The sequence below is a fragment of the Heteronotia binoei genome, chromosome 5, assembly GCF_032191835.1.
Source record: "Heteronotia binoei isolate CCM8104 ecotype False Entrance Well chromosome 5, APGP_CSIRO_Hbin_v1, whole genome shotgun sequence".
Classification (NCBI taxonomy): domain Eukaryota; kingdom Metazoa; phylum Chordata; class Lepidosauria; order Squamata; family Gekkonidae; genus Heteronotia; species Heteronotia binoei.
Genome location: NC_083227.1, coordinates 141,833,424 through 141,860,083, shown reverse-complemented (window position 1 = coordinate 141,860,083; position 26,660 = coordinate 141,833,424). Strand labels below are relative to the sequence as shown.

The 26,660-nt window shown below is 41.1% G+C and overlaps 1 protein-coding gene across 2 annotated transcripts in view; it reads right to left on the bottom strand.

Annotated features, from left to right (window-relative positions):
• Positions 1-26,660, bottom strand: part of ARHGAP26 (Rho GTPase activating protein 26) — a 537,491-nt gene that overhangs the window by 173,429 nt on the left and 337,402 nt on the right. For both annotated transcript variants that reach the window (XM_060240533.1, XM_060240534.1), the window contains exons 16-17: positions 19,072-19,130; positions 17,445-17,550 (exon numbers count right to left, since the gene is read on the bottom strand). In XM_060240533.1, the coding sequence (XP_060096516.1) occupies positions 17,445-17,550; positions 19,072-19,130 (165 nt within the window). The remainder of the gene's footprint in view (positions 1-17,444; positions 17,551-19,071; positions 19,131-26,660) is intronic.

Genomic DNA, 26,660 nt, shown 5'->3' with positions numbered 1-26,660 from the left:
GAAAGCCAGTCGGAAGAGGAAGGTCTTGCAGGTCCTGCGGAATTGTTCAAGGTCCCGCAGGGCCCGCATTTCCTCTGGAAGTTGGTTCCATAGGTTCGGGGCTACAGAGGAGAAGGCCCGATTGCGGGTGCATTGCAGCTTCACCTCTCTTGGTTAGTAATGTTTTAATTAAGTATTGACTGGTTTTTAAAAATGTTAATCTAATGTTTTTATCCACTGTATTGTTTGCTTATGGATGTTGTTAGCCGCCCTGAGCCTGCTTCGGCGGGAGAGGGCGGGATATAAATAAAATTTTATTATTATTATAGGACTAAGCCTTGGTCACCCTGATGAATGACCTGTACAGAGAGGACGACAGAGGGGGCGTTTTCGCACTGACCTTAATCGGCAGCGATGCCCCTCTTCACCACGCAGGATCTGCACGGATTTCGCACTAATTGCCGCGGAACACCTGGAAGAGCCGGAAAGTCCCGCGGCTTTTGCGGCGCAAATGGAAACTGGTTTTTGGCGGTTTCTGTTTGCGCCGGAAAAGCCGCGGGACTTTCCGGCTCTTCCGGGTGCTCCGCGGCAATTAGTGCGAAATCCGCGCAGGGGCGTGAAGAGGGGCGTCGCTACCGATTAAGGTCAGTGCGAAAACGCTCAGGGAGTGCAACTCTGATGATTCTCCTGAACCTCTCAGGATTTTGATACCATTGATCATGGTATTCTTCTGGACTGCCATTCTAGACTGGGATGCACCATTTTGCAGTGATTATGGTCCGACCTGGAGGGCAGGTATCGGAAGGTGGTGCTGGGGGACTGCTGCTCAGCAGCTTCGCTTCTGACCTGAGGGATCTTGCAAGGTACCATCTTTTTCCATATGCTTTTCAATATCTACATGAAACTGCTGGAGATCATCCAGAGATTTGGTCTGGGCTGTCATGCTTCTGGTTGATCACATAGAGACTGTAGAAAACCTGAACTAGGGCCTGGAGACAGTTTTGTAGTGGATATGGGCTAATAAACCAAAATTAAATCCCCAAAAGATGGGAAGTTTTACTGATGGGCAAACGTTTTGACCAAGGACTTAAGTGTCACCCATTCTTGGTGGGGTTGCACTATCCTTGAATAAATAGGTCTGTAGCTTGGGGGTGTTCTCACGCAGCAGCTGTAGTGAGGACTGCCTTTTACCAGCTTCAGCTGGGTAGTCAGCTCTGACCTTTCCTGAGCAAAAAAAGAGCTGGCCACTATGTTACATGTCCTGGTTACTTCTAGATTAAAGGTAAAGGTAGTTCCCTGTGCAAGCACCAGTCATTTCCGACTCTGGGGTGACGTTGCTTTCACAACATTTTCACGGCAGACTTTTTATAGGGTGGTTTGCCATTTCCTTCCCCAGTCATCTAGATTAGGTTACTGCAATAAACTGTACACGGGGCTGTTTTGAGATGAGTTCAGAAACTGGAACTATTGCAGAATGCTGTAGCCAAAATTCAAGGTGCTGGTGTTGGCTTTTAAAAGCTCTTGGCTTTACATGACTTCACATGAGCATAACTGAATGACAGCCTACATGCTTACAAACCTGACTGCTACAGTCCTCCTAGGCTTTGCTTCTGGTGTCTCCTCCTTCTGAGTTTAGTTAGGTGACAATTCAGGAGTTGGCCTTGGAACTCTCTCCGCAGAAAGACATTCCCTTCTGTTGCTATCTTGCACCAGTGGGTGAAGACTTCTTTGTTTCATCTGGCATTCCCTCAGTTATTCTCCTTCCTTTTTCTTTGTTTGATTTCTTGTTTATGTTTTGTATATGTGTTTTAGCTTTTGGCTTATTTGTGTTAATGAAGTGTTGGGTGGTTGGGGCTTTTTTTTTTTTTTTTTTGCTTCAATGGTTTTTTCAGATGAATTTTTATCATGTATGTTTTAAATACGTTAGCCACCTTGGTGGCCTGGATGAGGACAGAAAGACAGGATATAAATTTTGTAAATAAACAAATTAAATCAAATATTTCTGGGAAAGATATAGTGAGGTCATTTGTTGAAACCTGCAGAAAGGCAGTGTTAGTCCGCTTAGCATGTTTTGTCAACCTCTCTCCCCTCTTTTTGACTTTCCTCAAATTCCAGCATTCTTATGACTTCAGCTAGGAGTTCAAGGTATCCTGGAGACAAAGGCATTCTTGTCCCTGATTATTCCTTGGAGAGTTCACACTTCTCTGGAAAGGATACCTCAGAATCTCAGGGAGATGAGAGCTGTTCCTGCCTCTTCAGAAGAGGAGGCACTCTTCTTCCTCCCAGTTCTTATAGGTTGGGAAACAGATATGTTACTGTAGAGCCACTTGAACCAGGAAACAGAAGAAAGATTCAGGTTCTCAGTCTACACTATGTTTGCCTGAAGGGTTGCTAGATACCATCTTCTTTTGCTTTTCCTTCTTGCAGTACCCCTCACGGTTTTTATGTTCCTAGATGATGATCTCCCCCTTCCACAAGTGCTACCTCTGAAACTAAACAGCTATATACTTCTTTGGCCAATGTTTCCCTTTAAAATGCCAACAAATTAAAATGGGCTGTATCTCTCAAAAAGGTAAAGATACAACACCCCATCTGGGCAGCAATAGTCTTTGAAGTCACCTACATGACTCATGGAGACCTTTTTAAGAGTAGGCAATCTTTTGCAGAGGAATGGGCTGTGTTGCTGGCTCACTTCAACTCTGTCTGGGTTCAGGCAGGCACCTGGCATAGGGTTTTTACCCAAACTGTTAGTGTATCCCCCGCGCAACATACCTGGTGTGATGAGGTCACTTCCGGGTGACATCACGGCAGGCATGTTGCACGCAACAGAGCTCTTTGGGGGTAGGGATCCCCCTGGGGGCCAGCTCCACGCTGTCAGGTGGGGGACCCCCAAACTGGGGAAAACCCTGCCCCCAGCAGGAAGCTGGGAACCCTAACCTGGCAAGAGGGAATAAATGTAGTCCACACACAGTCCAGGGTCAAAGCACAGCTAGTCAAACATCCAAGCCTCAAACTAGAAAGGCAAATCCAAAAAGCACAAGCCAGTTCACAGTCCAGAATATCAAATACACAAAAGTCTAAAGCATGTCACAGAAGCACAAAAGGATTTTGAACAAGTTGCTTCCACTTTGGGTCTCCCTTTTCTGGCTGCTTTTACCAGGAGTCATTCAGGGTCTGGTGTGACTCCTCAACATGCTGAGTCATTTAGGGACAGGTGCAAGTCATCAATGGCTGAGCAATCTACATGGCTGTCAACCCTGATCCTGTAGTGACTTTAATTCACAGGCAGAGGTTGACCAGTGCTGGGCCGCCAACCACATACCATGGCACCATTCCTGTGCCTGCCTTCTCTGGCATTCCAAAGGTCTTGGCAACCCTGGGGTTAAGGCTGTTGGCTGCAGGGCCTCTGCTTAAGCTTCGTATTTCAGGCCGCAGGACTGAGCGCATGGCATGCTGACTTCAGCCTGAGACTCCCCACTTACACCTGATGGAGTCTTCACCTTGTCTGGTGGGTCTTCTAGGAGCATCCAAGGGCTGAGGTGTTGTCAGACAAACCAACAACAAATGCTTCTAAAATGGCAGCGTCTGTATTTCTAAATGCCTCTCTGCATGTTTAATTGAATGATTTTTATTAATACAGTGGTAGTAATAACATTTATTGTGTACAACCATTGGCCATTACAATTACAGCAAGCTACAAGTTAAAAACAGTCAAGGACTCTAAAATTAACACATTCAAATTTAGATTATTCACAATCTTAGTTACATAGTGTCCCTGTGATTCCACAATCAGATTCTTATTGTTTAGTTAACATCATTTTACTGTCTATCTATTTTCAGTTAACATCATGTTACTGTTGCCCTGATTTTACTAGCAACCAAAGCAAAAAGTGCTACCTTATAAGAGACCGTAAAGTCAGTATCTGACAACAGAAATATTAGCTTATCCATATCAGAAGCCATATACAATTGATCTATCATTTCAGTCAGAAACTTGAATCTAGGTTCTGAATAAACATAAAGACCAACAATAAAAATTTCTTCAAATATATTAGAAGTAGGAAACCAGCCAGGGAAGCAGTGGGGCCCTTGGATGACCATGGGGTAAAAGGATTACTGAAGGAGGATAGGGAAATGGCTGAGAAGCTGAATGAATTTTTTGCTTCCATCTTCACTGTGGAAAACAAGAACTTTTTGCCCGCCCCAGAACCACTAATTTTGGAAGGGGTGTTTAAAGACCTGAGTCAGATTGAGGTGACAAAAGAGGAGGTCCTACAACTGTTAGACAAATTAAAAACTAATAAGTCACCGGGTCCGGATGGCATATATCCGAGAGTTCTGAAGGAACTCAAAGTTGAACTTGTGGATCTTCTAACAAAAATCTGTAATCTTTCATTGAAATCTGCCTCCGTTCCTGAGGACTGGAAGGTAGCAAATGTTACCCCCATCTTTAAAAAGGGTTCCAGAGGAGATCCGGGAAATTACAGGCCTGTCAGTCTGACTTCAATACCGGGAAAGTTGGTAGAAACCATTATCAAGGACAGAATGAGTAGGCACATTGATGAACACGGGTTATTGAGGAAGACTCAGCATCGGTTCTGCAAGGGAAGATCTTGCCTCACTAATCTGTTACAGTTCTTTGAGGGGGTAAACAAACATGTGGACAAAGGAGACCCGATAGATGTTGTTTACCTTGACTTCCAGAAAGCTTTTGATAAAGTTCCTCATCAAAGGCTCCTTAGAAAGCTTGAGAGTCATGGAGTAAAAGGACAGGTCCTCTTGTGGATCAAAAACTGGCTGAGTAATAGGAAGCAGAGAGTGAGTATAAATGGGCAGTCTTCACAGTGGAGGACGGTAAGCAGTGGGGTGCCGCAGGGCTCGGTACTGGGTCCTATGCTCTTTAACTTGTTCATAAATGATTTGGGAGTGAGCAGTGAAGTGGCCAAGTTTGCGGATGACACTAAATTGTTCAGGGTGGTGAGAACCAGAGAGGATTGTGAGGAACTCCAAAGGGATCTGTTGAGGCTGGGTGAGTGGGCATCAATGTGGCAGATGCAGTTCAGTGTGGCCAAGTGCAAAGTAATGCACATTGGGGCCAAGAATCCCAGCTACCAATACAAGTTGATGGGGTGTGAACTGGCAGAGACTGACCAAGAGAGAGATCTCGGGGTCGTTGTAGATAACTCACTGAAAATGTCAAGACAGTGTGCGTTTGCAATAAAAAAGGCCAACGCCATGCTGGGAATTATTAGGAAGGGAATTGAAAACAAATCAGCCAGTATCATAATGCCCCTGTATAAATCGATGGTGCGGTCTCATTTGGAGTACTGTGTGCAGTTCTGGTCGCCGCACCTCAAAAAGGATATTATAGCATTGGAGAAAGTCCAGAAAAGGGCAACTAGAATGATTAAAGGGCTGGAACACTTTCCCTATGAAGAAAGGTTGAAACGCTTGGGACTCTTTAGCTTGGAGAAACGTCGACTGCAGGGTGACATGATAGAGGTTTACAAGATAATGCATGGGATGGAGAAAGTAGAGAAAGAAGTTATTTTCTCCCTTTCTCACAATACAAGAACTCATGGGCATTCGATGAAATTGCTGAGCAGCCAGGTTAAAACGGATAAAAGGAAGTACTTCTTCACCCAAAGGGTGATTAACATGTGGAATTCACTGCCACAGGAGGTGGTGGCGGCCACAAGCATAGCCACCTTCAAGAGGGGTTTAGATAAAAAATATGGAGCAGAGGTCCATCAGTGGCTATTAGCCAGTGTGTATGTATATATAAAATTTTTTGCCACTGTGTGACACAGAGTGTTGGACTGGATGGGCCATTGGCCTGATCCAACATGGCTTCTCTTATGTTCTTAGAGTGGGCAAACTGTAACATAATGGAAGAGGTCCTCCACAGTGGATTTGCATATACAAATATGCATGGTAGACAGCCTTCCCTGCCAAAAGGAACCTGAGCAACAGAAGCTGAGGTAATGTGAAGGTAAAGAAGAAATGTGACGCTTTTAAAATATTTTTTAAAATTAAAAAAAGGGAATCTAAAAGCTCCACTAGGATTTCCTTAGATGCCTGCTGTCTATTGACCAGCCCAGGAAACCACTTTTGAACACACATAATCAACCAAACAGAAACAGCAACCACAAAAGTTGTGAGGCCAACCATCAATTCTACATACAAAAATGCATTTTTAAGTGGCACAGACCAGGAGCAAGTAGGATTTTGCAAGATTTGATGGTGAGATCGTTGCTTCCTAGCCTAAAGTTTGGGGGTATAAGCTACTCCATTCTAGCAACAGTCCAGCCTCGATCAGTCCTATCACTTGATGTGCTTTTCAAAACTGAGAAGTTGTCTTTGTGCTCACTATCAGGTACTTTTGGTGAAACTAAATTTTTTCCCCATTGGTTGAAAAGGAAATAGCAAACAGGAGACATGATGACCCCTTAAAAGCAGAGTCATGCAAAATATAGAAAGGGAAGGGGGCAGATTTACTTTTCCAAATCAAGGCAAGGACAACACCACAAAAAAAGAAGCACATTCTTATGACACTGAGGGCTGTATGACCCTTATTCTTCATGGCAAATAGCTGGCTATTATGTTCTAGAAACAGTGGAAATTAGGGATGAGCACAAACCAGTTCATGAGCCAAAATTTGACATGAACTTGGCCCAGTGTAGAGCCCCTGAACTAATGTTCTGGGAAGATGCCTTTCCTGAACATTTACCAGACTTTTGTCTGGTTTGATTTGGCTGTTCAGGTAATTTAAACCTAAAGCTGAGCAGCCCAGGTCCGCATTTCACCTGTTAAGTTTAAACAGCCATGAACCATTTCACTTGCCTCACTTTGAAGCAGGGGGAAGCAAAACAGAGCAGTGAAATGGCTGCCAATTATTTCAGCCTAACAGCCGATGGCTGCAGCCACCTTGCTGTTAAGTTTAAATGGCTGCAAGCCATAACATCAGTCACTTTCACTTCTCCTCGCTTCCAAGCAGGGGGAAGCAAAACAGACTGGGAAAATGGCTCGCATACATTTCAGTCTAACAGTTGACAGACACACCCACCTGCTGTCAGGCTGAAATGGCTGCCAGCCAATAAAACCTAACAGTGGCGTGAGACCGCCTATCAGCTGTTAGGTTTAAATGGCTGGCCATTAAATCCATCAACTTTACTCCCCCCACTTCAAAGCAGGGGAAAACGAAACCAAAGTGCTAAATGGACACCAGCAGCCAGGAAAAAGGGATGCAACTGGCCAGTTCAATTTGGGACATTATTTGGCTTGGTTCAGAGTTTGGTTCAGGGGCCGACTTGATCTGAAATTTTTAGGTTCATGCACATCCCTAGTGGGAACCATTTGACCAAGAAGAAAGCAATCTATAAAAAGATCTTTTACTGTGCTCTTTATAATGTATGTAGTGATATGGAGCTAGCAGAGTATATGACCTTTTATAAGTTAACAAGCAAAAAGAGAAAGATCCATGCCTAGGGAACTTGTATCCTGAATTTTTGACAGCTGAAAAGTCAACCATGTGAGAGGAAGAAATGAGAAGCAGGGGTAAACATATTTATTTATTGAATTTTTATGCTGCCCTTCCTTTAAGGTAGGCTGACTTATGTGGTTCTTCCCTTCTCCATTTTGTTTTCACAACCATGTTGTGAAGTTAGGTTAGTCTGAAAGACTAAGCTCAAATGGTGAATCCAAGCCTCCTCAAGCCTAGCCTGCTACTATAACCACTAGATAACACTGACTGTTAAACAGTTGTTGCAATAATATTTAGTTATGTATTATATTTATAACCTACCTTTCTCCCTTCAAGGGGCATCAAGGTCTCCCATCCAAGTACCAACTAGACACAGACCTAACTAACTTCAGCAAGATGTCTGCAAAGTACACTCTTACAAGCTTAACGTATTCATTCCAGAAAATCAGGGACTAATAAAAACAAGCAATCTTTCTCTTTTGTTTTTTCCTGCTGGGCCAGCGTCTGTTAGTGTTCAAGTTACACAGAATTTTGCCAGAAGAGTTTCACATAGTTCTGATCAGAGTCCTGGCCAATTAACTTTCAGTAAAAATTTACACAGTATTTTGAATCATGGGTAGTTTTCCAGAGGGGTCAGGCTTGGGTGATTTCCCTGTTGCTGGTGCAGCCGTTGAAAAAAAGGAAGTTGAAAATTCAGAGAACCTGTTACATTGTTACCAGATATATTGTTACCAGATTGTGTCAATATGATGATGTTCTGGTCCCTATTTTTTTAAAAAATATATAAAAATCCCTCTCTGGGATGGTGGAGGGAGGAAACAGCTGTCAATATCAACTCTCAAACTCTTTGACACAATGAGTAATATTGCCTTATGCAGCTCCAAGAAAACTGTCATATACTTGTATGTTTATTATTCTTCACTCTCTTACAATTTATATTTATATTCAATCAGCAAACAAAATTGCCGGCATTGTGGTTGGAAGTCAGAAAATAAAAGTGTCTGTAAAATTATATACACAAATGTTAACAAGCAAATTGAGGGAGATGGACAGACCAATGTAGCTGATTGAAAAAAATGAACATATTTACATTTTATAAGCCCTGAGAAAACTGGGTTATTAGCACAAGAAAATATGCTTGAAAATATTAATTTGCATAATGTTTATCCTTCTGCAGTTACTATATTCAGCACAATTTTCTATGACACTAATTATTATTCATTTAGTGCTGCAGTTAGTTTCTCATCCTGTGTGCCACTGATTCTCAAAATGAGGAATTAACCTGGGCAAAAATTGGCCAATAAAGTTGGGATAGTACCAAGAGATCTGAACTACTTGACAGCTCTACTTGGACAGTCAAAAAGGCATTTTGGCTTTATGGATAGCAATGTGTTAACTTCCAGCTTTGCTGCAGAAAAAAAATAATAAATCCCATGACTTGCTGATAATAAATGCTTGTGTAATCGTGAACATAACTACTCAGAAGAAATTATGCAAACAAATACTTAAAATGTAATTGTTTTGCCGGGCTAGTTTATTCTGCTGCACTACAGTATTTCTAACTCTTTTAAAAGAGGTAATAGCAATCCAGTTCATGACCATCCTGTTTTGCCAAAGTCATCATTACCCCCTGCTCACACATGCACACATACACTGCATGCTGGTCATGAGACATTCTAGAGCTCCTACTAGAAGCACCAAAGGCTCAGCTCTTGGTGTCAGTCCAACAACGCAGCAATCTATTATGCAGGGTAGAAAGGCTCGTATTCAACTAGAAAACAAAGATTTCTGGCCTTCAAAAAACCCCAAAGTGGATAAATATACCAAATGACTGCACTGCAGAAAGGGTGAACGTACGTTCACACTTGAAAGCCGTTCACACTCACCATGTAACAAGCATTGTATCTGTAGGTGAGGATACCTTTGTCTACAAAGAACAGGTTCAAGGTGTGGCCCATTTAATCAATGGAGAATTGCATAAACACAGAAACAGAAAAGGGGAAAAATGAGCAAGATCCAACCCTCCCCCCCCACACCAGGTTTCAAACGTGGACAATTTTATTCACTGAAATGCTTTAACTCTGATTAACATTATTCTTTCCACAAAAGTTATTATTTTATAGAGGGACTGAAATCAGAACAGCAGGTACTTTAACGAAGTAAAGGCCCCCAAAGCATTTAATTTGCAAACTGTTTAGAACTGCATAGGCTTGTATCTATGCCAACTTCCTGTACTTGGTCTCCTTGGAGAGACAAGCATCATTCTTCCTGCAATGGCAAATTATATTAAACATATACATTATATTAAATATATACAAATCAAACTGTACTCTGCTTTTTTCTCTCTGCCAGAAGACATAGAGAGGCAATTATGAACACAGAGACACATGTCCTTTCCTTATTTTGGTAATTCTCTTGCAGTCCTCTTATTTATTTAAAATAATTATTTACACTTCCTTTCCACCAATTCAGGGTCCCCCAGGGCAGCAGACAATCAAGATAATTAAAACATGGTTTTTAAACAATATATGTAAAAAAATATTTAAAACACATAAACAAGAAAGAGGATCAGTGAGGGAACCCCAAACAAAACAGTGAAAGACAATCACTGAGGAGGGGATTCTTCAATTTTGGTGCTACCACTGAGAAGGCCCTTTTACGGGTTGCAGTCCCTCTTGCCTCAGATAGCGAGAGCACCAAAGAAAAGTCCCTTAAAATGACTACAAAAGTCCTTAACTATGCCACTTTTATTTAAAATTTATATTAATGACATGGTACAGTTTTTGTATAATTTTGAATTCCATCCCCCGTGTCAAGACCCCCCCCCCCATAGTTCAAAGAGCACACACATTCTGCTTTATAAATGGTTGTTTATTGACCCTTGACAACGGGTTACAGGCATGGCGGTTTTTGCAAAGACTGACTAGGCAGGCAACTTGGACCCTTATATAGGTTACCGCAAACTGTTATACATTTAAAAGCAAGCAGGAAGCAAAAGCGGGAAGTCTTTAACCCTGCCCCCTAAGACACCACCGTCCCCTTCCAGGTGCATCTTGGCTATCGGCGTGGCCTTGGTAACCCTTAGCAACTCCATATGACAGTTGGAAAAAATTTGTATAACTGTTACAACAAGATAAGCGGTGCAGTGAAAGAGCAAAGCAACCACACTCATTAATACAGCTTCTTCCAAATAAAAAAATGGCAAGGCACTTGACACCCCAAAGCTTGCAGATAGACATATTCCCCTGCTACTTTATGCAGATGATGCAGTCTTGCTCTCTAGAATTCCTAATGGTCTCAAGAGAGCTTTATGTGCCCTTTCACAATACCGTGGTCGAAACTGCTTGGAGATAAATTACTTAAAGACCAAAGTTATGGTATTTGCAAACAAGCCTAGGATGTTTAATTGGCTTATCAATTCTCATCCCATAGAACAGGTTCGCTGTTATAGATATCTGGGTATTGTGTTCCAGTCATCTGGACATATGAAAGGACATGTTGATTACCTGACTGCAAATCTGCAGAAAAGTGCTGGTGCCATACAGAAGTTCTATCTGTTCAAAGGAGGTCATAATACAGAAGCTGCTATTAAGCTATTTTCCGTAAAAATACTACCTCAGTTACTGTATGGAGCTCCATTGTTTCTTCAGTCTGAACTGATTTCTCTTGAAAGAACACAATCAAAAATTTTAAGAACTATTTTCCAAGTCTCTACAAGTGTGTCCTATGCGGCATTACGATTGGAGGCAGGCCTGCTTTCAGTAGAGGCAAAATTATGGATTTTTGTTCTTCGTTATTGGTTAAAAATGATTTTCTCATCTATTGGCCTTATTGAGATTATGATGCAAGATACTTTTGTTTCCTCATGGCAGAAGAACATATAAGCCAAACTGAGCTATCATGGCTTCTCTAAGCAGTATATACAGTCTGTGGATTATGCTCAGGTTAGAACCTTGATAAAACAAAGAATAGCAGATGTTGATCGATAGACAGACATCAGTAGGATTAGGAACCCTGTTTTTGATGTAAGTATACTTTACAAGATAATTTTAAGACCCTATATTAAATGTTTACACAACAGTAACCACAGGAGAATTTTTACTCTTTTAAGGTATAATGTTCTACCCTCAACTGTACTCAAGGCTAGATTTACTAGATCTTCAAAGAAGAGCTGCTTGTGCAGGAAGGGAGTTGATGAATCATTAGAACATGTTATCTTTAACTGCAGTTTATACCATGACATCAGGAAAGTACTGGTCATGCCCACTGTCAATGCCTATCCTGGTCACAAAAGGAAGATACTTGTGTCAATTAAGTTTGCGGCCAATAATCAAAATGTGACTAGGAGGGTTGCTAATTTTTTCTGAATGGCTTATCGAATTAGGGGAGAAACAAAGAGGTCTAGACAGGATTTTTAGTTTATCCTTGGTTTTAACACTAATTTTAGATCTTCTGAGTTTTAAAATTTGTATTCATATTTTATGTATATTTTAGATGGTATCATATATTATTATTGTATAATTACATTGCCTTTTATTGGTTATGAACTGGACTTCTATGAATCGTTTGCTGGTCTGTGACCATTATAAATTAATTCATGCTGTTCTCAAACTGTATAGGGCTTTAAAGCCCAATACCAGCAACCTGATTTGAGCCTGGAAGCTGATTAGAAACACGTGTAGGAACAAGACTCTAGTAAGCATTTTGTACCAGCTGTAGCACCTGAACACTGTTCACAGAAAGACTCAAATACAGCACATTGCAGTAGTCTAATACAGATGCTACCAGTTATCAGTATTTTGAAACTTCCCCAGATCTGGGAGAATGCATGCTGATCTTTGTTGTGTTCTGCTGTAATTTCAAATAGATGGATAGGGAAAGTTCTCAGAGAAGAAACCCTAAATAATTACTACAGCCAGAGTGTCTTCAGTTGACTGAATACACACATACACACAGACTACCATGTTAAGGGCTTCCTATGAAATATTAATGTGTCGAATGTTTCCTGCACATGCTATTGAGATGACTGAATCTAAAGAGCAAGTTGACTGAAAATTTTAAATGAACCCAATATATGGAAAATTATAATTTTATAAAAACTGTATTTTTCTAATCCTTTTAAGAAGAAGTTCTCTACTGGAAACAGAACAGAAAATCTCCATGCAATTTGGTTTTGGGGGGGGGGGGGGTAGTCCATAGGCCAGGCTGTTCTATACATGTTGGTTTGCTCAGTCGCCATGCAGAGACTGGCTCAAGCAGGTCCTAGGTTTTATTCAAAAGAATCACTATGAAGCATCAACAGATGAAAGCACTTATCATTCCATGACACTCATATATCTCCTTTTATGGGCAACATATTTTATAGTGCTTCTTCATAAAAATAAAACAAGACAGAAACAATGCTTTTCATTTGACACATGGGGAACAAAAGCAGAGAGCGATTAGCCAATACAAATAAGTGGGTTCAAAGGTGAAATTTTAAGAGGAAGGGAGGCTCTCAGCATATGATATGAGGCCACCATAATCAATCCACCAGTGTGCCACAAAGACAACATAGTGTGTTTTTGCATGAATTTATGTGTGCAGTATACACTCACATCTTTTGATTAAAATATTTTTTAAAATGGAATATTAATTTTCTAAGTATTTATATTGTTTTCTGCTAAAAGAGATTCCCAAACAATACCAGCTAGGTAAAATGGGCCTCTCCAGGCTCATCCATCTCTGAAAGTCTAGCTAAATATTGCAGCGTTTCTGGGTGTGGCCTAAGTCCTGTCAAACCAGATATGTGCACGGAATATGGAGCTCCCAGTTATTCCCCAAAGTCAATTCTCAGGTGCATGGGGACTCAGTTCATATTGGAGTGCAATGCAAAGGGAGACAGAAAAAGAGTAGCATGTACTTAGGAGCTTTATCTCAGAAGGGAGTTGAATATTAGCTTTGCCAGAAAATTTCAGGCTCAGCTGGTATAAAGATGGTATAGCCAAAAAGTGCCCTGACCTGGATAGACCAAGCTAGTCTGATGTTATTGGATCTTAGAAGCTAAGCAGAATCATCCTAAATTAGTATTTGGTTGGAGAGGAAGACCATCAAGAAAGTCCAGGTTGCTACATAAAGGCAGACAATGGCAAACCTGCTCTATTCCTCTTTTGCCTTGAAAACCCCTTGCTCTGAAGTGGGTCAGTCTTTGGTGGAGACAAAAGCCTGGATTGCAATGTTTAAATTCTGGCTCAAAATTCACTTTAGAACAGATGCTAACAGCCTTCTTGATTGTATGAAAAGAGACCCATATATTTCATCCTGGACAGCAGTGCTTCTGTCCAAACTCAATCAATTGGGGTTAGAAGTGGATGATTTTTCTACCTCTGATGAGTCATATATCTTCAGGTGTATTAAATTGAGACTGTGGGAATCGGAGGAAACGAAATACTTGCTCTCCAGCTTCCTTAGGTCTCTATGCTTTCTGTGGCAAAAGATGCCCAATTATCTATCAGACTTAACCATTCCAAGTCATCGCAAGCATTCATGTTGGCTAGACTAAATGCGTTCCCCTCCAAAGTTTTACAAGGGAGATATCAAAGAGTCCCTTTAGCCGACAGACTTTGCTCCTGTGGAGCGAATACTCCTGACTCAATCCAGCATATATTGCTTGATTGTTCTTTTTACCATAACCTCCATAAAGATTTATTTGGCAAGCTTTCTTTTCCCCCAGATTTGTCTATTCTGCCACCCTGTTATTATTTATTGAGTGACACTGAGGGGGTGGTTAGTGAGGCTGTGGCAAAATTTCTGGCTGACATCCTTAAATTTAATTCTGACCATGTTTGAATGCATCTGTAAACTCCGTTTCGTTTTGATTTTATCTCCAGTGTTTAAATTTTTATATTCTGTGTATTTTTATTTGAATCTATTATGCCATTAAAGGTTTGGCATGGTATGGTATGGTATGGCCTTGAAAACCCTACAGGGCAGCCATAAGTCCACTGCACCTTGACAGCATTTTCCACCGCTAGCCAAAAAGTCAATCTTGCCTAATCTTGAAAGATAACTACATAGGAGACAGTGGACTAGAAGGAATGCAGGACTTTTATAAGCCATAAACAATGCCTTCAACTGTGTCTAGAAGAAAACAGGGAGCTACTGACATTACATGACTAGTTGCGGGGAGGAGGATAGGGAAATGCAGTGCAGGTGGATAACATAAATGTAACTTTCAGATGACTGACATCCATCTGATTGACTGCTACTGTCTATCTGTATTGCATTATGTTCAGTGGGAAGCATATTCCTACGCACATTCTGCCCCAAATAGTCTTGTGTTAGTAGACCTGAACTGGAGCAAAAAGTCTTCCTGCTCTGGAGTCACAGCCAAGAAAACTGCTAACACACTGCAACAATGCAAGAAGCATAAACTGAACTGCTTTGGCTACAGGAATAGATGTGTCCTCTCCAACCCCCTAAACTGAGGGCAAAGGAAAGATTCTATCTGCCTTCAATGACATCACCACATAGATATAAGAACAGCAGTTAATATGTGGAAATATTTGGAACTGGTAATTCTTGCACTTGTTTGTCATAATCAAGACAGTCAGAGGGAGGGGGGGAAATGTGGAGAAGCTCAGTAGATTCGGGATATCTATTAACACACCTTGCCACTGAAAACTGCACAGATAGATCTGTCTATCCAAAATGTTTACACCAGTCACACTGTTGTCTCACTAGCTTGGAGAGGGCTTTGACTGGATTCTATAAATGTGCAAGGGCACATTTGATGGAGGAGGAAGTTTCTGCTCTTCTGAAGTCATATGCAAGCATACATACAGCTCTCCATACTCATCTCCATTCCTCATCTTCATTTTAACAAAAACTCTGCCTCTCCTTTGGGAAATGAATCCAAAAGCAATGAATCCCAGAAAGCAGCTTAGCTGCTAGAAATATCTGTAAGTCCACATACCTTTAAGCCCAAGTTTTTAATATCCAAGCTTTCTTTCTTAAATTTTAAAAAAAAAACAACAACCCTGAGATCTAAACCAGTTTTCTGGATTAAACACCATACTCTGATGTGCACAGAAAGCACACAAATGCAAGTTAAAACAGAGCATCTGGAAACTGTTTTAAAAGCACATTTCAAAGTTTATTTGTTGTCCTCTTTTATATTATTATCTATATTCTGTTCCACAGTCTTGTTTATAGTCTAACTCATTCCAGCGTTTTCCAAAGTCCCCAATTATTCCTGTATACACAACCTTCTGATATGGAGGATGGCAAGTCACAGCCTACGAATGCCTGTAACTGACACATTAAAGCTGCTTAGTCATTCCAGATGTTTTCCCCTTCAAATGCTAAGTGAAGAAGTGTTTTGGCAGTTATAGCAGGGGGAAGTAATTTCCATGAGTCATGCGGATCTGTTTTGCCACTATAACCCACAAGTCCGCCATCCCCACGGCACAGACAACTGTTCATGAATATAAAAACAATCATAAATCTGGCTGTGCAGTGGGATTAAAATGGGGGAATTTTAGAGCAGCACTGTGCCATGGACAGCCCTGTGACCTAAACACTATATAAAACTGTAATCAATTTCATCCCACTACTACCAGCACTCCCGGGGCAGCTGTTGTGCACATCAACTTATTACTGAAATCAATTTTATTCACAACAGATGCTTCACATCCAATCATTTTGAATATTTGGATGGTGGAGTTAAAAAGTATTTTAAATACTTTTGTAATAACTGTTATTAAGAAATCCTCCTATTATTTGCATTAAATGTAAAATTATGTTCTTATAGATTCCCCTAATGAAGCCTGCATGGCAAAACACACAGGGACTCTGTACAATAATAAATCGGTCAACTATCTCCTGGCATTTTTTTCACTTCTATAGGAGTGTAACAGTAAGATATTGCCATGAAACTTCTCCAAGCACATCTCTTGAGTTTGAATTCCTCAAAATTGGGCCCTTGGAATATGCTAGAATTACGGAGCCATTTATAAGTTTGCTAAAACACATGTGAAAGAGCATGAGAGCTATTTTAGGTTCTTCCTCCAATAAGTTTCTCTTCATTTTTCTAGTGACCAGGGCAAGTTGTCACATATTTATGCAGAAAGTAAAATATGTAGAGCTTTGCAATTTGGTTACAACTGTGGTAGCGCAGCTATATCTTAAAGTTTCCCACACTGTACCTATGTTTATAAACCTCCTGCCTGTTCTCTCTCAACAATTAATCTTGTTCCTGAATATCCTGGAACTTAAGTTTCTTGCAGGAGCAGTATGTTCCAAAAGCAGGAACAAATCCTTGACCTTCTTCTTCCCACTCTCAAAACACCCCAGTACCGCAAGCATATAGTGTGGAGACTTCAAAAAGGCTTGACAGCTAACAGTGGGCTAGCCAGTCTGATATTCTAAGGCTCATTTAATTCTGCAGAGAGTAGTGCAGAATTTGGAAGCATATTCGCTGCATAATTGTACAGAGGATTCATATCACTGACCATGTTTGTTCAAGGCATGGCCAGGGCATTAAACACTAAAGAGTGACAAAACAGTGAAGTGTGAGATCTCTCACAACCTTTACCTGTTTGCTGTGAATGAAATTACTGGCAAAATCGCTTAACAAACCGAGTTTAAAATCTTGTAATGCTGCTAGTTGGTCATCCCTGCTTTAGATTCAAGGTGGGGAGAGAACTGACATATCTTCAAACTTTCAGGCCAGGGATCAGTAGGATAGCACATACTTTACATTTTAGGTTTAATCCCTAGCATTTCCTGTTAAAAAAAACAGATTTAAGGTACAACTCTGGGAAAGATCTCTATCTGAATTCCCAAGAACTACTGCAAGTCAAAGTACACAATCCTGAGCTAGATGGGCCAATATGGTTTGACTTGGCGTACGGCAGCTTCATAAACGCCTAGATGTTGTTGCTCCTTTTTCTGTTTTGAGAGAGGTGGACAAACTGGCAGCTAATCAAAGAAACGTACTTACTTTGCCAAGTGATTCATGAGCAAATGGAGCATGTGTCTGTTTTTCTCAGGAAGTCTGTGTACTAAGCTATGGATCTCTGAGATTCTGGATTCTTGATTCTCCAGTTCTGTAAGATGACGAAATAAACTTTTCAGGACACAAAGCATAAACCCAAATCTAACTCAGTAACTGTAATATGCACTAGATACAAGCACATATAAATATCAATATTGTAAAAATCAGTAAACATGACTGATGTAATTTTATGAAGCACTTTGTGGGGGGGAAAGCTTTCATTCTTCCAGATCATCATATGGTAACATATGGCCTGTTGCTGTTTGAATGCATTGTGAATACTGAGAAGTTTTGGCTGAAAAATAGAAGAATATTAATGCAAGCCACTTTGTTGGGGGAAGGATACTAAGTCTTGTGAAGTCTGTGTAAGGCTTAGACTTTCTACCACTTGCTACTAATTTTGTACCTGTGAGCATTCTTGTGCATATAAAATAGAAAAAAGACTGAGCCAATGTGATTCTTTAATCATTATTATAAGAAATTAAGGTGGGTGTAAGGAAGAGGCATTGTTGACATGGAGCATCGCGCTTACTCTCCAGTTCTCCTTTCTGTGGGACTCTTTGTTGCACAATCCCCAGGTGGGGGCAAGGGATCCCCTGACTTGGAGGCCCTCCCTCCACTTCAGGGTCATAAGAAAGGGGGGGAGGGAAATGTCTGCTGGGCACTCCAAGATACCCACGGAGACCAATTCCCATAGAATATAATGGAGAATTGATCCATGGGTATCTTGGGCTCTGGAGGGGCTGCTTTTTGAGATAGAGGCACCAAATTTTCAGCATAGCATTCAATGCCTCTCCTTAAAACACCCTTCAAGATTTGAAAAGATTGGACTGGGGGTCCAATTCTATGAGCCCCTAAAAAAGGTGCCCCTATTCTTCATTATTTCCAGGTGTGCAATCCCTTTAAATGTGATGGCCAGAACTCTGTTTGGAGTTCAGTTATGCTAGTCACAACCCTGCTCCTGAGTCCACCCCAATGTCTCCTGGCTCCACTCCTGAAGTCCCCAGATATTTCTTTAATTGACTGGGCAACCCTAGCCCCTTCCCCTTGGTAAAGTTTCCTGTGAGTGGGATGAGAAGTCATCTTAGATGATTCCCTGATCAGCTGAGACTTCGCTTCTGATCTCCCACCCTGGGAAGCAAATGAGAAAACCCATTAAACAGCTACTTGGGTTGTGTAGAGACAAAATGAAGAGATCTAGGGCTCAGCTGACCTCTGATAGTGGCAGTCAAAAGTAGCACGTTTGGCTGGCAAATGTGATCAGAGAAGTCCTCAGCATCCCCACCTCTTTTTGAAATCATGCAGTCACGCTTCAATAATCAAATATTGTTTGCTGACTGCAACAATCCAGACAGTGGAAGACCAACTACTCTTATATGTTTGGCCTGTAAACTCTTCACAGTACCCGAGCACATTTTTATTGTAGGAAGAACACAACTAACATGTCCTCTTGAAGCTACAATTCCATTCCCGCTTGCAGCAGATTCTTAAAAAGCTGATCTGGGCAAGTGCATTGCAAGAGGCATTCAAACATTCCGCTGTTTCCTCCAAGAGGTTGTGTGGAAGTACTTACTTGCTGCTTTGATGAAGCTTCTTTGAAACTGATACATCATGAGTGGCCCTGGGAGCAGTCTGGGATACAGAGAGTAAAGGGGAGACAAATCAGAGCAATAAAAGAGATGACAAATGGATGAAATGCATTTGAGAGCTTGCCATTACCATAAATCTTTCTTAATCATATAGGGTACAACAAAACACTGCCAACTCAGCCAGCTTGCTGCTCTCAACAAAAAGATCACAATATCAAAGAGAGAGAAGATTTAATTCCCCATTTCCATTTCATTAAAATCAAGCAAAATATCAGAAGTAGAATGATATGAATTTTACTCTTCAAATTTACTCTATATCCCATAATACTTAGACTTTTCCTTCTTCTCCCCTGTGATATGTATATGACAGGTTCTAAATAAACTTTATAATAAAAGTAGCAAGATAAACCCTCTTAAATAATTCACATAATCTTTAAACAAACACATCCTGAAAATACTTCAAAATGGAGTGAAAGAAATCCTCCTGAAAATAAGATGACAATTATCCCTATAAAAATACATCCCCACTTCATTTGGTCAACAAAAGGTATTTCTAGTAAGGGACAAATGAATAAGAAAAGAAGAAAGAGAAAAAGGTCAGGCATATTTTTACTTGTAAAATTACCTTATATTACTCTTAAATCCTTAACCCCCACTTAGTATGTGAATAGTCATATATTTGATTGATAGATGCTGTTCTGCAATTTGATACCTAGCCAAGTTTTTGGGAATTACAGAGATGTCTTCACAGGATTCTCGCTATTTCAAGCAACTCTGTCTTTGAGATCTGAACTAGTTTATTTGCTCAATGCCTAGAATGTCCAGGTGTTTCTTGAAGCTTCTAGGCACTGCTCCAAGGGCTCCAGTGACAATTGCCATGATGGTAACCTTTTTCTCCCCAAAGTGCTCTAACTCTTTTCATAGGTCTTGGTATTCTGTGATCTTCTCGTGTCCTCTCTTTTAATAAGAACATAAGAGAAGCCATGTTGGATCAGGCCGATGGCCTATCCAGTCCAACATGTGTCACACAGTGGCCAAAACTTAGGAGCCATCTGGAGGTCCACCAGTGAGGCCAGAACTCTAACCTTTCCACTGTCCCCCCAGGAGCAAGAATACAGACCATCACTGTGCCAGACAGAGTGTTAAATCTATACCTTGTGGCTAACAGCCACTGATAGACCTTTGTTCCATATATTTATCCAGTCACCTCTTGAAGCTGTCTATGCTTGTAGCCGCCCTGAGCCTGCTTTGGCAGGGAGGGTGGGATATAAATCCAATAAACCGTATAAACCTTAGCTGCTACCACTTCCTGTGGCAGTGAATTCCATGTGTTAATTACTCTTCGGCTGAAAAAGTACTTCCTTTTGTCATCTCTAAGCCTACTGCTTGTTAACCTTATTGAGTGCCCATGAGCTCTTTTATTGTTTGTGTGAGAGAAAAGTATCTCTTCCTTCTCTATCCCATGCATAATTTTGTAAACCTCAGTCATGTTACCTCTCCACTGTTGTTTTTTGGAGCTAAAAAACCCCCTAACCTCTAAGTTTTCTTCATAGGAAACGTGTTCAGTCCCCTTAATCATTTTAACTGCCCTTTTCTACACCTTTTCGGATGCTATAATATCTTTTTTTGAGGTGTGGTGACCAGAATTGTATTTCAAATGAGGCCACGCCATAAATTTATACAGGAGCATTATGATACTGGTTGATTTTTTTTCAGTCCCCTTCCTAATAATCTCAAGCATAGCATTTGCCTTTTTTTATTATTGCAGTTGTATACTGATTCGACATCTTTAATGAGTTATCTACCACAACTCCAAGATCTCTCTCCTGGTCGGTTACTGCCAGTTTGGGTCCCATCAATGTATATTTATAGTTAGGATTTTGGCTCCAATGTGCATTACTTTCCACTTGTCCACACTGAATCTCATTTGCTATGCTAATTCCCATTCGTCAAAAGATCCCTCTGGTTCTTATTGTCTTGAACAACTTAGTGCTATCTACAAAGTTAGCCACTTCAAATGTTATTCCAAATCATTAATGAACAAGTTGAAAAGCAGTGGACCTAGTACCAAGCCCTGTGGTACCTCACTGCTTTCCACCTTCCACTGTGAAAACTGCCCATTTAGATTCACACTATTTCCTGTTAATTAATCAGTTTTTAATCGACAAGAAGGCTTGACCTCTTATCCCATGACTGCTGAGTTTATTTAGGAGCCTCTGATGCGGAACTTTATCAAATGTTTTTTGGAAGGCTTGGTAAATAACATATACTGGGTCACTCTTGTCCACATGTTTATTCATCCCCTCAAAGAACTCTAAAAAGTTAGTGAGACAAGATCTTGCAGAATCCATGCTGATTCTTCCTTAATAGCTTTTATTCAACAAGGTGCTCACTAATTCTGTCTCTTTTATAATGGATTGCACCAACTTACTATTGTTGTTAGAATGATGTGCTTTTAATTTTCTGGATCTCCTCTGGAACCTTTTTTAAAGATGAGGGTTACATTATCTACTTTCCGGTCGTCAGGAATAAAGGCAGATTTTAGCGATAGATTGCATACATTTATCAGGAGATCCACAAGTTCCCTCTTGAGTCCTTTCAGAAATCTGGGACATATGCCACCTGGGCTTAGTGATTTGTCATTTTCTAATTTGTCCATCAGTTGCAGGACCTCCTTCTTCTCTTGTCACCTCGATCTGCCTCAATTCTTTTGATATTCTTCCTGACTGGCAATTTTGGAGTGAGCAAGCATCTCCCATCTTCCACAGTGAAGACTGAGGCAAAAAATTCATTCAGCTTCTCTGCAATTTCATTTTCATCGTTTAGTAATCTTTTTATCCCTTGATCATCCAAGGGCCACACTGCCTCCTTGTCTGGTTTTCTTTTAATATATTGAAGAAATTTTTATTGTTGATCTTTACATTTTTTGCAATATGTGCCTCATAGTGTCTTTTTGCCTGTCTGATCACCAACTTGCATTTTATTTGCCATAGCCTGTGCTCCCTTTTATTTACCTCACTTGGACTAGCCCTCCACTGCTTAAAGGAATTCTTCTTATCTTTTCCATACCATAACAAACCTTTAATGGCATAACAGTTGCGAATAAAAATACACAGAATATAAAATTTAAACATTGGAGATAAAATCAAAATGAAACCGAGGTTACAGATGCATTCATACATGGTCAGATTTAAATTTAAGGATGTCAGCCAAAAATTTTGCCACAGCCTCGCTAACCTCCCACTCAGTATCATTCAATAAATAATAACAGGGTGGCAGAATAGACAAATCTGGGGAGAAAGAAAGCTTGCAAAATAAATCTTTACGGAGGTTATGATAAATGGAACAATCAAGCAATATATGCTGAATTGAGTCGGGAATATTCGCTCCACAGGAACAGAGTCTGTCGCCTAAAGGGACTTGATGATATCTCCCATGTAGAACTTTGGAGGGAAACACAATTAGTCTAGTCAACATAAATGCCCTGCGATGATTTGGAATGGTTACGTCTGATAGATAATGGGTCATTTTGCCACAGAAAGCATAAAGACCTAAGGATGCTGGAGAGCAAATATAAGGGTCTGTTGGGCGTAGTTTCGTTTCCTCCAACTCCAACAATCTCAATTTAATACATCTGAAGATATATGACTCATCAGACGTAAAAAAATCATCAACCTCTATCCCCAACTGGTTAAGTTTGGACATAAGAACTGCTGACCAGGATATGGGTCTCTTTTCAGACAATCAAGAAGACTGTTAGGATCTGTTCTAAAGTGAATTTTGAGCCAGAATTTAAATACTGCGATCTAGGCTTTTCTCCACCAAAGACTGACCCACTTCAGAGTAGAGAGCAAAGTAGGACACACATTTTGGCATACCAAAAATTTGTCTAAAGAATGAGGCTTGAATGCTCTCCACTTTCCTGGTAAATTCTCTAGGGATACCATAGAGAATTTGGGCTAGCGTTTTAGCTTTGAACACCTTAATTGCTGCCGGAACTAATTGGTTGCCCCTTGCAAAGAAAAATTGTTTAATTTGAGCAACCGAGCATTTAGCCAAGTTGATGGTGTTGTTACGATGTGAAACCCAGCTTAATATGATTAAAAGTTATCCCCAAGTATTTAAATTTTCTTGTTTTACTACTCCATTACTTTGTTAACCATGCAGGCCTTTTAAAATACCTATTTTGTACCTTTCCTAACTTGCTGCGTACATTTTATCTGAGCTTCCAGTACTGTAGTTTTAAATAGTCTCCAAGCTTCCTGAAGGAATTTGAGCCTTCTTCCCTTCTCTTTGGGCGTTTTCACACTCACCTTCAGCCGGCGCGACCCCCCTCTTCACCGCACAGGATCTGCGCGGATTTCGCACGTAAAGCCGCGGAGCAGCCGAAAGAGCCGGAAACTCCCGGCGCAAAAGCCACGCAAACGGAAACTGCTTTTTGGCGATTTACGTTTGCGCCGCAAAAGCAGCAGGAGTTTCCGGCTCTTCCGGCTGCTCCGCGGCTTTACGTGCGAAATCCGCGCAGATCCTGCACGGTGAAGAGGGGGGTCGCGCCAGCTGAAGGTGAGTGCGAAAACGCCCTTTCAGTTTCTTCTTCACATGCCTCCTCATTTTAGAAAAGTTGTCTCTTCTAAAGTTAAATGTAGTTATGCTGTTCTTTTGTGACAACTCCCTTTTTGAATAAGTGCTAAACTTAACAGCACTATAGTCACTGTTTCCAACTGGTACTATCATGCTTACACCTCTCACCAGGTTTCTTCTCAGGACAAGTGGAGGCCACCTCTTTTGTAGCTGTCCTGTTTGTTCCAAAAAGCATTCCAGTGCCTAACAAACTTAAACCCATCTGCCCTACACCATTGTTTCATCCAAGCATTGAGACTCCTAATTTGTGCATCAAAATTTGTGGGACACATCTATCTACATGTCTTCACACCAGGCAGGGAAGTCACTATGCTGTCAGTATGCAACCCATCTATATACATGCTTAAGGATCGAATCACCAACTACCAAGAGTCTCCCTCCCTTCTTGCCCAGGGATCGTTCTTCATTGCAAAAGGATACCTGGTCACCAACGGTGGAAGGGGTCCCTTCTGAGAGAACATTCCACCTTTCTTCAGCATGATGCCGTTTCCCTTTGACCCTCATGCTCCCTGACAGTGATGGGGCTGTCATTCTTGGAGTAGGACACATCTAACAAGTCCCCAAGAGTTTTATCTGAGTCTCTAACTGACTGTCTCTGCTTCTCCAAGTCAGCCACCTTGGCTTCCAAGGTGCAAACATCGTTTCCTGAAAATCAGGAAGCCTTTGAGCTGAGGACACACCCATGATTTGTCAGGGATGCTCTAGTCTGATCTTGCACTGAGCTGGAGGTATGACTCCACTGCCTGTATGGTCCCTTCCAGCTCTGTGATTCTATGACTTCTGTCCAGCTGGCAGATACTCATTCATGTTGTAATCAGTGCAATATGCTGGAGAGCCCCCAAACCCCTCCTGGCATTCTACCCTCAAAACTGTTGTTTTAAAAATAATCTTTTAAATTAATTTCCTATTTATGTAGATCTGTTTGAGGAAAGTGTGCTTAGCCAATTAGGGCTGTGGAGAGACTAGCGCCCTGGCTTCCTTATCCTGCTGCTGAACTTGTATATTGTATCTGAACACACACATTGTATCTGTTTAAACTGTTTAAACAGGAGAGAGCAGCCCACTCTGGGACAACTGTGTCTGTGGGGTACCAATCACTCCCTGCAGGTGCAACTTTGCAATGCCTTCTCCTGTCACTCAGTTTAAACCACACTGCAGGAGATGGCAGTTCTGGGGATTTAAACCAGGTGGCAGGTGAGAGCAGCCCAGCCAGCATTGCTATGCCTATCTCTCCCTGCAGGTTCAGCTTTGTGCTGCCTTCTCCTGCTGCCCAATTTATATCTTGTCCCTATGAAATATACAAATCCATGAATGCGTTGAAAGAGTGCTGAGTTTAGCCAACATCTAGCCGACATCACTGCGATTAGGAAGATCGTTTTCATGTGTAACTACTTTAATGGAATATCCTGGATCAGTTCAAAAGGAGGTTCCACGAGTGCTGACAACACTGGGTGAAGCTGCCATGCAGGAAATCTATTTACCTGTGGGGGACTATGTAGCGTTGCCCCCCTTAAAAATCTACAAACATGTGGGTGTGAAGAGAGGGAGAAGCCTGTGCTGCCACCTGCTTCCTAACTGTGGCTGGCTTTTGACCAAATTTCAAGCAGTCATTCAGGAAATCCAACACCAATTAGACAGATGGTTCTTGGACATTGATTGATTTTCTCTTTTACCATCTGTGGAAGGCCTTCCATGAGGCATTACATATTCTGGTGGTGGAGCCTTTCCTGGATGCTAGAATAGCCCTAGTCACTTCTGGAGAATAATTAAGCTTTAGGAGGGAGTCCTGTTCAACTTCCACCCAGTTAGATGCAACCGGTCTGGATGAGGATGCCAGATAAGACTCTGGGTGAATCTAAAAAGGAGAAACTGAGCCAGCATGACCTCTTGGCTTGCCTCAGGTGCCAGCCACAGCCCATTCATTCATTCATTCATTCATTTTAGTAAATTTCTATTCCGCCCATTCCCCATAGGGCTCATGGCAGAGTACAACATATAATAAAACAATAAAATACAATAAAAACATTTTAAAACAGACAACTCAACAGCACTCAACTCAACAGCCTTTCCTGGATGCTAGAATAGCCCTAGTCACTTCTGGAGAATAATTAAGCTTTAGGAGGGAGTCCTGTTCAACTTCCACCCAGTTAGATGCAACCGGTCTGGATGAGGATGCCAGATAAGACTCTGGGTGAATCTAAAAAGGAGAAACTGAGCCAGCATGACCTCTTGGCTTGCCTCAGGTGCCAGCCACAGCCCATTCATTCATTCATTCATTCATTCATTCATTCATTTTAGTAAATTTCTATTCCGCCCATTCCCCATAGGGCTCATGGCAGAGTACAACATATAATAAAACAATAAAATACAATAAAAACATTTTAAAACAGACAACTCAACAGCACTCAGATTACCATGACATCACATATTGCCCAGCCTAGCCATCTCACATCATGATATCTCATAGAAATGGCAGTTTTTATTCCAATTCCTTTTGGGTGAGTCCTAGCGCAGGAAGAAGTGCCATCACTTCGCAGATGCTCATGCTTTGCCCCATCCCTGGGAGAAAGCTAGAATTTACATTAGGTAAGGAGTTAGAGGAGTAAAAGATGGGAAGGAGAAGGAAGGGACTAGAATAAAAATTAAGAAATGATCAGAAAAGGAAATATAGGTAATGGATGAAAGAAAAACACTAATCAGAAGTTTGGTGGAACGCCTACAAAGATCCTCTCTCTGTCAAGGCAGGAACAGAACTGGGGAAAGGGTTTTCCTCCACCACACAGGAAGAGGAAGAAATAGATTTCCTGCCTCTCCCTGATTTGATGGTAGAAATCATCCAAGACGTCCTCTGCCTCAGAGGAAGAATGTCAAATAAACAAGTCAGTATTGTAGTTTTGTGTCATTTTATGCCAAGAGAAATTTTTTTAGCAAA